Raw genomic sequence first — 14,109 nt, 5'->3', positions numbered from 1 at the left:
AAGGGCTGAAAGCAGCACACGTGGGCTGGGTGGGAGGAAGAGCTTTGTGAAGAGAGGTGGTGTGTTGCGTCTGTGAAACATGCAAGCCTAAAATACAAGAGCAAGTAAATAAGTGGTAGAAGTATGAGTTCAGGTCAGAGTTCAGCGCTGTGATGCTTGGGAGGATTTGGTGGTTGCACTGTTAGTGGCTTTTGCTCAGGAGGTTGAATCTCTCATTGTCCCAGCCTGGCTGCTGCTGGGAGGAGCAGAGGAATCTGAGGAACAACTGAGACTGGGTTGGTCCTGCTTTAAGAAAGGGGACTGGAAAACCACCCCTAAGGAAAGAAAAGGCTTTTGTGCTGGCAGGTCTCCTTGGGGTGGCTTGCTGGTGGTGTGGCCAGTGGTAGGGATGGTAGAGACAGAAGGGGCAGCAGGGACACTGCTCTCTTCAGTCCAGTGAGTTGTGGCACCTCAGTTTTCATTACAAGTCTGCAGTTTTGGGAAACTGCTGGTTTTCCCTAGCCAGCCCCAGCCCCGGAGCCAAGCAGCCTTGGTGAGGATGTGAAACCTGACTGCACAGCACTGCATCCCGGTGGTGGGACAGGCACTTCTGCTTCCCCAGGGCTCCAAGGGGCTGTGTCTTGGCAGGAGAAAGAGTGTTTTGGTAGTGAGACAGTGGCTCCCATAGAAGCTTTTGGCTCTTCAGGACTAGGCTGCAGCCTCCACCCCAACAAGCCCAGCCTCTCATCCCTGCAGCCTGACTGGGTCTCTCTGTACCCCCTGAACTTTGCCATTCTCACATTGGGACATTTCAGGATTGTGACTTAGCCCTCACCACTGAATTCCCAAGTCTCATTTACAATCTAGAATGACACAGTTTTGATCCCTTTGCTGAACATTATTATTCAACAGGACAGTAATTTAATAAGGGACTCACGTATTTAGGCAAATCAAGATGTTCTCACTAAATCTAAATCCTCTCTTTCTCTCTGCGCCCTCTTAGGAATTGCTTCCAATTTTTCATGCCCTGTGGTTTTCCTTCAGAAGCAGGTGTCCTCTTTGGGGCTCTTCTTGGCTCCTGTAATTTCTTTTGTAAGGTTCAGTGATGAGAAATAAAGCAGAAATAGTCCCCTAGGATAGTCCCTGTGTCCCTGTTGTCAGCATCAGCTGACCTGGGTAGACTTTGGTGGATCAGAAGTGATGGTGTCAAAAAAATAAGCAAGCCAAGCCCAGGGTGACAAATGAGACCCATACAAAAAACCCCAGGAATTGTAATTTTCACCAGGCTGTCACACTTCAGAAGCATTTTGTGGACTGAGGTTTTGTGCCTATGGGAATGTCCATGATCTGTATCAGAGCTCTAAGTACAGACTGATGCTGCCTCATGCCAGTCCCTCTGCCAAACCAATGCTCCCACCCAGGAATGGAGCACAAGGGTGGAAAGGGAAGAAGGACAATGGAGTAACCCAGGAGGACAGTGGGTGCTTAAAGGAGAGGAGCACAGAGCAGAGGAGCATGTTGTGAGAGGAAAAGCAGGTTACTGCTGTGGGGAAGGGAACGTGCACAATCAAAATCTCGACCAGTCTTCAGTTTCCTCTTCTCTGGACCTATGAAAGCTCTTTTTTTTTTTTTTGGAAACAAATGTGTTTTCCGGGTTCACACGAGCTTGCTAAGGTTGTGCAAAAAATATGAGTAACCAGCCCACATAAGTTGTGGAGCCTCATTGGAGCCCAGCTGGCCAAGCTGCCAGCACAGAGTGCCTGCACTGGGGCAGCCCAGGTACTCCCATGCTTGAAGTTTGCCCACATTTCCTGTGCTCAGTTGTCCCCTGTGCCCTGCAGGAGTCCTGCAGAGCTCCAGCCAGTGCTAAAGTGAACCCCACACATTGCCTGCAGCCAGGCTGGGCTCAGCTCTGGGCATCCTGGAGCAGCAGAGGGATCTGGGATCCACATCCTTCAGTTGGGAGCTTGTTCAGGACTGGATACTCTCCTCCTTCAGAAAAACCTTCTGAGTTACTAAATTGGTCCTGCCTGCTGCTGTTTGACGGGTGTGATGCTTGGAGTGTGTCTTCAGTGAAAGGCTTGCTAAAGTATAAAGTTTTAATGAAGAGTTGCCTAGTAGGAGAGCAGTATCATCTGACAGGCTTGTTAAAAAAGTCTTGTTTAAAGGACCAAAGCACCAGCTCCAGGTCTTTTTAAGGCCTGGGAGTGGCAAGTGTTCTTCTGTGGCATAGCGTAGAGCTGTTTGAAATCCAGAGAGGCGGGAGAGCAGGGAATTGCCATCCCATGCTTTGTTAAACAGGTACCTGCTAAACAAACAGAGGCCTAAAAAGCAGCTGGAGCAAAAGCCAACACCTTCTTTGTCCAGGGTGCCCAGAAGCCTTGGCCCAGTACAGCCGCGCTACAGCTGGTGTCAGCCCTGGAACTGCAGGGAGAGCAGAATGCACCTAAAGACTTGGGTGGGTCATGGACAGAGCAGGCACTGTCAGGAGAGCCAGGGTCCCAGCTGGGTCAGTGGGCACACGGTGGGACTTAGGACACACCAGCCAGCCCTGAGCAGAGACACTGGACACACACACACACACTCGCTCCTTCCATTTTCCTTTGTTACTCATCCTGCGGGCCCCAGCACGGAAAACATGAAGCTCCCAGCAACATCCCTTCCCAGTCGGATGTTGCTCACAGCGTACGTGCCCGCAGGAAGCCGACGGCTGCCCAAAGCAGCAGCAAGATCAACACAAACTCTGCTGCTGAAGCGGAGCTATTGTGCCGGACATCCTGGAGGGACGCATCTGCAGGGGCCAGCACACGCTGGGAGCAAAGGGACCCTGCATGCTGCACCATCCTGCTGTCTGAGCCCATCTCCATTCCTGAAGGCATCCCATGCCCAGTCCCAGCCGAGCGCAGGTCCCAGGCCCTGGTGCTGTGTTGCTGTGGCAGTTTGAGCTGGGTTCTGTCCATCTTCAGAGCCTCTCTGCTTCCACAGGCGAGCACTGCTCTACAAACCTCCCAGTCTGGTCTGGTGTGTGCGGTTGGGCAGGGTATCCCACCACAGGGGTGCTGGGTATTCCACCCCAGGCCTGCTGTGACTTTCTGGCAACTGCAATGCCCTTGAAAGTAAAGCAGGACTCAGACCCCAAACCTCAGTGTGTGACGTGGCAAAGTGCTTGAACTCACATAGAAGAGCCTCTGTCCTGCCCACTAACAGGGTCCAGCTTGCCTTGTCCCTGGCTATACATCCTGCTCCAGTGCCCAGGAGCAGTGCTCAGCCCACAGACAGGGCTTGTTGCTCCCAGCCTCTTTTGAAGAGCAGGGAAAACTCCTGGGTGTACGGTGTGCTTACTCTATGTGGGGAACATGGGGTTGCTTCATGGCACCATGTTGGACTGATCCCCTTCTGCTGAGATCCCCACGTGCTGTCCTCACTTGACTGGCAGCGTCCCCGCTGAGTCTGTTCTGCCCGGAGCAGCAGTGGCTAATCCAGACCTTGGAGAAAGGACTTTCTTAACCTACTTAACTCTGAAGGCACACGCTTCTTGGGGGCATCCCTTGAGGCAGCTGGCTGGGGAGGCTTCTGGGTCTTGGGGACATTCCTCAGGAGTGCTACAAGGAGGGACCCCAAGGACATGTGGGCAAGCATTATTTCCATAATTCGGTCCCAGGGGCTGGTAAGGTGTGTCACTCCCCTGGACACCTTGCCCTGGGATGTCAGGGATGGCACCCCCAGCACAGCTGGTATGGCACATCTCCTACAGCTCTGGGTCACACTTCTGGCACTTGATGAGATGCCCACGATGTGCTGCACATCACCAGCTCCCCTGAACCACTGGTTTGGCAGAGCTTTCTGGGAAGGAGCAGCCTCTTGCCAAGTGCTGACCAAAAGCCAGGCTCCATCCCAAGTGATGTCTTACTCCACAGCTGCACTTCTGCCAGCTAGCACCTGACCGAAGGGCAGTGGTGCCCATCTCACTGTGCCCTCACAGGGTCACTGCTGCAGCACTGGGTGTCACACAGCTCCCAGCCAGCCTAGCCCTGCTCCAGGTGAATACAAACACCCTTTGTAAGCCACAGGGGGAGCCCAGCAGACCATGGGCAGCTGTCTGATGGCTGGCTAGTGCAGGAGGTGGCCTGTGGGCCCCAAGACAATTGCTTAGCCCGAACTGCAAAATCCTTACTCTTTCCAGGGCTTTTTGCACCAGTGTTGAGTTTTGGCCCCCTTAAAGCCTTAGCTCTAAACAAGACTAGGACCAACAGCCAGGCCTTACTACAACTGGACACAACCTTATCTCATTTTCATTGGGGATCTATTTCCTTTTTCTCCAGGGTGTCTCCATGCCATGCTGGCTCCACAGCAGGAGTCAACAAATCTGTGCCTGCCTCGCCTGAGCGGTCTGGGCTGGTGACTCCATTCCTGTGACCTCTTCCAGGGGCACATCTGCTCCTCTCGAGCAAAGGCCCTGGCCTGTGATAAACACCCTCCTTTCGGTGTCCTTTGAAAGTTGTCCTTCCCTGCTGCCAGGCTGGGGAGTGCAGCAGGGATGCTCTGAGGCTGTGATGGCTTTCCCAGCCTGGTACACTGAGCTTGGCTCCAGCTCTCATGGCTGACGCAGGCACTGCCCAGTCAGTCAGTTCATCCTGCTGCACCAAGTGGGTTGGTGCACCAAGCAGGGTTTTGGGGGTCTCTTCCTTAATCTGGAGCAGAGAGGATCACCAGGCTATGGACAGCCAGCACCACCTGTGCCCCTCCCTTCTTCCCCAAATTAAGTATCCCCAACCAGAGGGGTGAGTGGAGACAGTGGGGTGAGCCCCACAGTGCTAAAGGACAGTCCCTAAAGGATTGGGGGTGCACAGCATGGTCTCTCTGGTGGTAGGTCTGTGTTGGAGGCACCAGCTTGGCACGAATCCAGCCCAAACCCACCAAACTCGTTTGTTTGGCGTGGGGAGAGGCAGTGCCCTGGCAGCATGGGGCCACGGCATGTTCCCTCCCTGCAGCAGGATCCGGGTGGCTGCCAGCAGTGGCACAAGGAGAGGCTTGGTCTGTGCCACCTCCTTCCTCAGTGTGAGCAAGGGCCAGCTCCTTGCTCAAGCATTCCTTGAGCTGCAAGGTGGCTGGAGGAGCAGCAGTGGGAGGGAAGGAACAGTGTTTGGGAGGAGAAGGGAAAACCGAGGGACAGAGAGTGTTTGTGACAAGGCTGCTCAGTGCGGCGGGAGCTGACGAGCTTTGGTGCATGGGAAAACGTCCAGCACGGGGCTGGCGCGGTGAGATCCCGGTGCCGGAGGGAGCTGCTCCCTCGGGCTGGGCAGTGGAGCCGGGGGGAGACGGCACTGGGGGGCACCTTTCATGGCAGGGGACAGGGAGGCGGCCGCACAGCGCTGCCTTGTCCGGCAAGCTCTCCCTGCAGACGCGCATTGTGTCCGGCCCTGCCAGATGTCTGGCTCATCAAGGGCTCTGGTCGAGGCAGGGACCCAGGGAGGGAGTGTGGAGGGTGGACACTTTGTCTGGGACATAACGAGGTTTGCCTTAGCGAAGGAAGACAGGAAATAGAGCGTCTTAACTGGAGCCTGGCCAGCCCCAGTGCACTGCGGCCCTCAGCCACGTTGCTTTTTTCTTTCTTATGCATCTTGGAGGCAAACGCTGGGCAGGACCTGGAGAAAATGGGCTCCGTGCTCTGACTGTGTGAGCAGCGCGGGGCCAGGGCCTCTCCTGCCGCTCACCACCCAGTCATGGGTGCAGGATCCCTGCAGTGGTGGAACCTTGCCCCTAATGAGTGTGGCTCTAACACCCGGCAGTGGCCCCCCCACGGGGCCCCCATTCCCACTCGGTCTCTCTAATTTGTATTAAGTATCCCTTCCTCGCAGGCTTTCCTCCTCCCCTTCTTCTCCCTTCTTGTCTCTTTTGTGAGTGAATAATTTATGGCACTTTTCATCTTCCTGGCTGTTGTTCCAGGCGGGCGGCGGTGGGATGCTCTATGCCCTCCTGATGGCCACTCCCAGGCTGGGTGTGCAGCTCCATCCTTTTCCGGTGCCACGGCAGGCTGGAAATGGGACAGACCCACCCGCGAGCCACAGGAAGAGTCAGGTGTGGCAGAACCGCTGCCATCACCCATGGAGCCATAGCAGGCAGGGCAATGGCTGCTGGATCCATGATGGCCCGTGGGGCACCAAGGGTCACTGGTGGGACCTGGCATGGCTGTGACACCCACAACCGCCCGGGCAGGTGGGCAGCAGCTGAGGGAGGGCTGCCCCAAGGCCGGCCAGGGGTCCCAAGCAGCGGGATGTGGGCAGGGCCGGGTGGACCCTGGCCCACTGCATGGTGCGGGGCTGCGGCGAGGTTTCCGTGGGCCGCTGGCTCTTACATAAGCTCATTGTTTCCTGAGTCAAAAGAGGTTTTGTCTCCGCTCTGGAGATGTGACAGGAGGAGGAACAATTTGCCCCATTCATCTTTAACTCTGCTCTGGAGAGTGGTGCGGTGGCCTGCGCCGGCAGAGACGTTAAACCCAACCACTTCCCCGCCATAAAATCTCCCGGGGAGCAGGTGTTGGAAATCGCCCCTTCCCCTCCTGATCTCCTCAAATCCAGTGCCACAGAAATCAAGGATAATCCAGCAGCCTCTTCAAAATGAAAACGCTGAGCCCTGATTAATTCATTTAATAAGTGACTGATCCCCTCCTCCCCCAGCACCGCGGCCCAAGAAGCCATTTTGCTTCTTGCTCTCCTGGGCTGATGCCGGGGAGATGCCGGGGCTGCAGCAGAGGCACAAGGCTGCTCCCCCACCGCCACCTCACCAGCCTCACCACGTGCCCTGTCGTGGTCTGGCCTCTGCAGAGGGGCCGAAGAGGGCAGCACTCCGTGGACCTCAGGGCCAGCTGCCTCTGTTGGGCTCTCCAGCCTCAGCTCTCCTGCACAGTGCCAGGGGCTGCTCCACCTCCATGCAGCCCAAGGAGCCCCAGCTCGAGGGGATTAAACAGGAGAACGAAATAGTCCCGTTTTCCAACCGAAAGATCAAACCGGTTAGAAGTGACATTGTTTTTGCAGTTCCATCTGCTTCAATTAGGGCACGGGGGTGGAGCAGGGGGGCTCCCAATTATCCTCATTAGAGGGGCTCCTCGTGCAGCCAAGCTCCAGCCGTGAGCAGGGAGCTCACCAGGCTCGTGCTGGTTGATAATGAATATATTCATGGCTGCACAGCCTGGCCTTGCTCGCCTGCTGCTGCTGGAGCCCTGCTCCTGACATGTGCTTTGGGCACTGCTGGGAGATGCAGAAAACCTCTTTGAGCTCCAGATGTTGGTGGGTTTTGCTGAAATGGAGTGTGGTCAACACAGCCTCACCACTGCTCAGAGTCCTGACACAGCTGCCAAAGCAACGCAGGAGCCTAAATCTGGTCCCAGCACCCAAGGTGGGAATGCTCCTGCTCTCTCTTCCCCAGGTCTCACTCCCCAGCTCCTCTCAGGAATGACTGAGGGCTGGAGATATCCCAGTGAAGCTGCCCAGAGAGCAGCTTCATTCCCATCTTCATCCCCAGCCCATGCATCCCAACAAGGAGACTGCAGCTCCCTCCTGAGCTCGTCTGCATTTTCAAACAGGCTGAGGCCATTCCCACTTGGACCCAAGGACTCAGCAATTTGAATTTGTGACCATTTCTCTGCTCACAATACTGAGATTAACCCACCACTTTGTGTGTGGAGCTTCTGGTAGAGCATAATGTAATAATACAGAAATAAGAAAATATCTGTAGCTCATGGGTTTAAAAACCTCACTATTTACGTACATCCATCCCTGTGTAAACTAAACTGTTCTTTTAGTAGGTGCTGGCTACTGATATTAGATTCCCATTTCATTTCCTTATCCCACCTGGCAGGTTCCTAGAGACATCTTCTTCTTTGTTTGCAATATCTTTTGCCTGTAACAGACCCAGGGTTCGTAAATGCAGCAGCATCGGGTGGAAACCTGACGTGCAGCTGCTGCTGTGTGTGTTTTGTGTGACACAAAAGAAAACCTGAGACGTGGAGGAATCAGGGAGGTCCAGGTGTCACCCCAGGATCCTGTCTGGTGTCAGCAGCCAGTGCAGGACTGTCACTGCCTACAGGAATGGGGGGCCAGAGGTGGGGGCTGTGAGGAGGCTGGAGGTGGATGGGCAAGGGCAGAGTGGGATGCCCAGGGGGAGTGGGGGTAGTTAAGGCAGACTGGGGATGTCTAGGGTTGCTCATAGCAGGTTGAGGATGCTTTCATCCCTGCAGAGTTGCCCAGAGGAGGCTGGGGATGCCCAGGACAGGTTTGGGGATGTGCAGGCCAAGTTGGGGATGCTCAGGGCACCTGCACATTCTTCTCCCAGGTGACCAGAGAGGCAAAGGCCTCTCTTGGTGCCCTTACCTGGCAGGGATTTTGTGCCATGGTGGGCCCCCAGCCCTGCTGGTGCAGGCAGCCATGCCAGGGGAGCTGAGGGAGGAGGTCCCCGCCATCATCCTGGCCACGGCACCGATTGGCCCAGCGCTGTTGCTGTGGCTGTGCCCGGGCCCATGGTGGGGCCTGGCCTACAGCTCGTGCCTCCGTGCATGGGAATAATTCTCCTTAATCCTTCCGAGAGGCATCGCTGGATGAGACTGGAGCCTCCCTCTGGGAGCCCCATCTCCCCTGGCGCAGAGAGCAGTGCTGGGGGAGGGACAGCCGCCATCCTGGGTAGGGAGGCCTCTGTGCCCCCGGCCACCTGCCCGCTCCTGCTGGGGCCACAGCCAAGCCAGCATTGCTCCTGCACCCGTGCCGAGGGACAGCAAAACCCTGGGGGACTCAGCGCCAGACCAGTGCTCTGGGCCAGGAGGGGTGTAGGGGCAGGAGATGGCGGTGCTCCCAACACCCTGCTCCTCCAGATGCAGGAGGAACATGTGGACATGTTGTGGGATGCAGCCACCCACTGCATCCCCACCACTGCAAACTGGGACAGGAGACTGGAGCTCGTTTTGGAGAGGCAGCTTGGAGGGTGCCCCTGGATAAGTGCTGGCTGCTGAGCGCCTCTGGAGCCCCGCACTCCCTGGCACAGCGAGCTGGCACCAAGGGCTTTTGCCAGGACCCAGCCCCGTGGTGGGGCGGGTGACGCCTGCCACCGGCCCCGAGCACCCGGCACATAAACACCACCCCGGGATTAGGTCAGCTCTGGTCATCGCTCAGACGAATAAGTGGATCAGCACAAGGGAAAGGAGGGGGAGGGAGCTCTGCTGAGCGGGGAGCTCCAGTAGGGACCTTTTAATTTAGGGGCTCATGGGGCCAGGAGCCGCCTTGGCGCAGGCGCGAGGCTGGGCAGCGAGCGCTGGCACCCGTGGTGGGGTGACTGGGGACACGCAGCAGCAGCCCCAGCCGGCCCCACGGTCGGCTGGGATGCCCCAGTGTCCTCAAGTGTGTTTATTTTAAGGGATACAAAGTCCTGGGCCACCGCAGGGTCACCGCAGCGCTCGCCCAGCCTCGCAGGAAAGTTTCCCGCAGGTGCTGGCAGGGGGAGGAGGAGGAGGAGGGTGGATGGCAGCAGCTGGGCACCATCCCGCCGCCCTGCGCCTGCACACCTTTGGACCTGGCGCCCATGTGCCAGGAGCCATCGGCGCGGGGCTGCGGCTGCCCCACGGCCCCGGCCCATTGTCCCACGGTGGCCGGGCCGGGCGCGGGGACGGCCATCTGCTCGTCGCTGCCGACAGCTTCTTTGTTCACCGCCCGGCGCACGCTGGCGCAGGAAGCGGCTCCCACGTGCTTCGCCCTTTCCCTCTCGCAGAGGCACCTAATGAAATAAAGGATTTACTGCGGCGAGGGGGAGGGAAGGGAACAGGCTGAGCAGTTTGAAATGTCGTGCCTGGCCCCAGGGCTGGGCTCCCTGGCCAGGTGCAGGCAGGGTGGGTGCAGGCAGTGCTGGGCTCTCTGCCACTGCTGGGCTGTTCTTCAGGAGCTGCCGTGGTGGGAGCAGGCGCAGGCAGGGCGATGGTGCCAGGGCCTGGGGTGTGAGTGCAGCCAAGGTCTGTGCACTGGGTGTGCGGGGCACCACCATTGCCAGGACCCTGACCCCTGTGTGGTGGGGAAAAGGCCTTGCATCTGCTGTGGGGATGGCTCTAGGGCATGTGGAAACTGGGAACAGGAGTGTCCATGTAGGGTGTAGGTCACTTGGGCTTTGAGTGAGACAGGAAGGACATCGTGCAGCCCCTGTCCCCTCCCTGCAGCAGCATGCCAAGGAGGAGCCTTGCTGGGTGGTGCCAGCTGTGAGCAGAGCTCCTAATGCTGCTTCCAGGCACCATGGATTCAGGGTTTTCCTACCCAAATGAGCCTGTCCTCATGTGTCATCTCCATGGCCCAGCACTCTGCAGAACTGCATGTCCCTTAACCACCAGTGCTGGAACTTGTCACTTCCCATTGCACCCAGCCCCAAACTGGGCCAGGAGGATGGCAGGGGACCTGGCAGGGAGAGGCAGTGTCCCTTTCTCCTCCCTGCAATGCAAACAGAAACTGAAAAGGACCAAATTCCAAAGTTCTTATTCAAGCCCAGGCACCATAGCCTAGGGCGGAGGCGTGGGGACTGTCACCTGCGGAGGGATGGGTGGCTCGGGCATGGGGCACATGCCCAGCAGCACCTGTTGTGCTTTGAGGGATGAGGGAGTGGATCCCTGTGACAATGGCCTTGCAGGCATGGACACCAGCATCTGCTGCATCCCAGGGCCCAAAGTGCAGTAGTGCCAGCCTGGCTCCCAGGGGTAACTCAGCCACCAAGTGAGCCCAGAGCACCTTCGGGAAGGTGGTCGTAGGGTGCCAAGGGTCTGACACACACCCTTCCTTGCAGATGACTCCTCGTCAGAAAGCTGCAGCGGGAATGGCTCCTCCACCCTGAACCCCTCCACCTCCAGCAGCACGCAGGGCGACAGCGCCTTCCCCGAAATGAACGGCAATGGCACCACAGCCCCCATGGACTTCACCGCCTCCGCTGACGACCAGCCCATCAACCTCTGCGACAAGCTCACGCCTGCCCACATCACCCCTTCCTACCAGTCTGACAGCTGCAGTGCCGACGGCCTGCGCAGCAGGGTCAAGTACGGGGTGAAGACCTCAGCAGAGGTACGGCCTGGGATGCTCTGGGAGAGCACATGCCCCACACCCCAGCTGCCCCAGAGCTGGGCACTGCAGTGGGCTCACCTCACCCCTGACCAGCTGTGCCACAGCCACCATGTGACAAGGAGCCCATTCATGCTGGGTCAGGCAGTGTTTCCCACAGGACCAGGCAGAGCCATGGCCCCACCAGCCACAGCTGCCATGGGGCCACCAGGTTATCATAGGCTTGCTGAGGCCACCATGCTCCCCCCTGCCCAAAGCAGGCAGGAGGTGACATGCAGGGGAGCCTGGCCATGGGTTCATCTCCCTGGGTTGCAGGGGAGGGATCAGATGTAGCAAGACAAGGAGAAAGGGCAGGTGCATGAGGTGAGAGCTGCTGGTGGTAACCCCTGTCTCCTCTCAGTCCCCACCGTACAGCTCTGGCAGCTATGACTCCATCAAGACAGAGGTGAGCGGCTGCCCCGAGGACCTGACTGTCGGCAGGGCCCCCACAGCTGATGAAGATGACGATGACCACGACGACCATGAAGACAATGATAAGATCAATGACTCGGAGGGAATGGACCCAGAGAGGCTAAAGGCCTTCAATGTAAGGAGAGCTCCACAGGGAGGGTGAGCCCGCCTGCCTTCCATCTCAGGGTTCCCACCACCTGTCTTCTATGTTTGCAGATGTTCGTGCGCCTTTTTGTGGACGAGAACCTGGACCGGATGGTTCCCATCTCCAAGCAGCCCAAGGAGAAGATCCAGGCCATCATCGAGTCCTGCAGCCGGCAGTTCCCAGAGTTCCAGGAGCGGGCGCGCAAGCGCATCCGCACCTACCTCAAGTCCTGCCGCCGCATGAAGAAGAACGGCATGGAGATGGTGAGTGGCCGCCCCAGTGCCCTGCCCTTAGTCCCAGCACCCAGAGCAGCACATCCCTGAGCATCCTCTCTGCTTGTGTCCCTGCAGACCAGGCCCACGCCGCCTCACCTGACCTCAGCCATGGCAGAGAACATCCTGGCCGCCGCCTGCGAGAGCGAAACGCGGAAAGCAGCCAAGAGGATGCGGCTGGAGATCTACCAGACCTCCCAGGTACAGTGCTGGCAGCTGGAGATGGGCAGGGAACAGAACTGGTGGTGTCCTGTGGTGGGGTCAAAAGTCTTTCTGAAAGTCTGAGGGGCTGCAGAACAGAGCCCTGTGGTGTGTCCTGAGGCCAGTGGGGATGGGAATGCTGGGTTGGATTGGGCACACTGCAGCTGCAGGACGCCAGGCATCCTGCACTGTCCATCCTGCTGGCCACAGAGGACAGCCAGGCTCCTCGCTGGAATAGGTCTGTGTTTCCCCTGTGCAGGACGAACCGATCGCTCTAGACAAGCAGCACTCCAGAGACTCCACAGCCATCACCCACTCCTCCTACTCACTGCCAGCTTCATCTTACTCCCAAGACCCAGTCTACATCAATGGAAGCCTGAACTACAGCTACCGTGGCTACGGGTCCTTGGGGGGCAGCCTGCAGCCCTCTGCATCCCTCCAGACGGGCAACCACAGTAATGGTGAGTGGCTGTGCCAGGGGCACGGGGAGCCCACCCTGGCATCACCTCTGCCCCATGCCTGGGCAGTGCACCAGGGGCTCCTGGCATCCCCCACTGTGGGGTTGAGCTGGTCCCTGGAGGAGAGTCAGGAGCTGCTCCCACAGAGCTCCCCGTCGTGGCAGCACCTCTCCCACTGCTGCACAGAGCTGCTCCGAAATCACCCCTTGTCCCTTCTGTCTGGTGGCTCTGCTCACGTCATCAGCAGGTGGTTAATTGTTGAACTGCACTTGGAAGGACGGTTTGGGTGGCACTGGTAGAGGGAAGGAGTGTCACTTAAAAAAAAGGAGAATTCGTACCAGATTCTCTGTTAATTATTAACAGGGGCGGGTGCCTATCGCTGCCCTGATCTCCTGCTGGTATGAGCCATTCTGCTCTTGGAGATGGGGACAGGGTGGGGGGCGGAGGGCTCTGAGGGGCTGGGGACTGCCTGGGAACAGCTGCAGGGCAGTAAGGTGGAAGAAGAGCGTAGGCAGGGCTTGAGATTAGGAGCAAGTGAACAGAGCAGAGTATCCTGGAACAGGGCACACAGGAAGGCTCCAAAGTACCTGGTGACTCGCCCACACCTGGAGAAAGAGGTATGGGATGAGATCAAGTGCTCCCTCTGGCTCTGTCCTGCAGCAGTGGCAGGAGGGGCTGGATCCCTTGCCAGTCCTTGTCTGGTCCTTCTGCAATCCCTGGGTTGCCATTGCCTGTCCTGGTGCACTCTGGGCTCCTGCCCCAGCCCACCCCGACGGGAGCAGGATTTGGAAGGATGTGATTTCCGGAGGCCTGAGAGATGCCTGTCTGGGATTAACTCTTATCATCCCTTCCTAATGCTTCTTAACCCTGAATAAAGATCCTGTCCCGGCCTCCAGCTGCTGAGACCTAATCCTCACAGCAATGGTTCCTCCCCAGAACAGCACAGCCACCCGGTCCCCACTGCCAGGCACGCTCCTTCGGCTCCTCCATGTGAGACAGTGAACATGCTGGAAGGTCCCTGGAGGAGCAAACAGGCTCTGGGTGCAGCACCCAGCAGCACCTCGCCTTATTTCTTTCTAGGGGATTTTTAAACCTCTGTTTTGCAGTTGTCTTTTTCCCAAGCTCTTGCCCAGTCCTTCAAAGGAAGAGCACTCTGCAAGGAGCTGCTTCTTCTCCTCCCTCTGAGCAGAGGCCCCGCAGGGCTTTGCTGCCCAGAAGTGTCTTCACCCTCCATCCCCCACCTCAGGCAATTCTTGCTGAAGCCCACATCCTTGCTCCCAGCTCCTTCCCCCTTGGTGAGCTGGGAAACAAGCTCAGGCTCAGTTTACTGCTGCCTTTTCTGCCCAGTGAAATTGCTTTCGCATGAGAGCCTCCTCCTTGTCCTCCTCCTCCTCCTTCTCCTCCTCCTCCCCCGCTTTGAAGCTCTGGTTCTCTTGGCATGGAGCACTTCTGCTGGTGCTGCTCCTCCTGCAGCTCCAGCATTGCTTTCCTTGAATGCTTTCCATTCCACCCGGGGCAATGAGCTTCCC

At 57.8% G+C, this 14,109-nt stretch overlaps 1 protein-coding gene across 4 annotated transcripts in view; it reads left to right on the top strand.

Moving 5' to 3' along the window:
* Positions 1-14,109, top strand: part of NOL4L (nucleolar protein 4 like) — a 60,759-nt gene that overhangs the window by 42,592 nt on the left and 4,058 nt on the right. For all 4 annotated transcript variants that reach the window (XM_041458348.1, XM_041458350.1, XM_041458349.1 and 1 more), the window contains 5 exons: positions 10,786-11,057; positions 11,455-11,640; positions 11,721-11,912; positions 12,000-12,122; positions 12,382-12,583. In XM_041458348.1, the coding sequence (XP_041314282.1) occupies positions 10,786-11,057; positions 11,455-11,640; positions 11,721-11,912; positions 12,000-12,122; positions 12,382-12,583 (975 nt within the window). The remainder of the gene's footprint in view (positions 1-10,785; positions 11,058-11,454; positions 11,641-11,720; positions 11,913-11,999; positions 12,123-12,381; positions 12,584-14,109) is intronic.

The sequence above is a fragment of the Pyrgilauda ruficollis genome, unplaced genomic scaffold (genome assembly GCF_017590135.1).
Source record: "Pyrgilauda ruficollis isolate IOZ18807 unplaced genomic scaffold, ASM1759013v1 scaffold127, whole genome shotgun sequence".
In the NCBI taxonomy this organism is placed as follows: domain Eukaryota; kingdom Metazoa; phylum Chordata; class Aves; order Passeriformes; family Passeridae; genus Pyrgilauda; species Pyrgilauda ruficollis.
The sequence above is the reverse complement of the archived record's forward strand: the minus strand, read 5'-3'. Positions and strand labels throughout refer to the sequence as shown.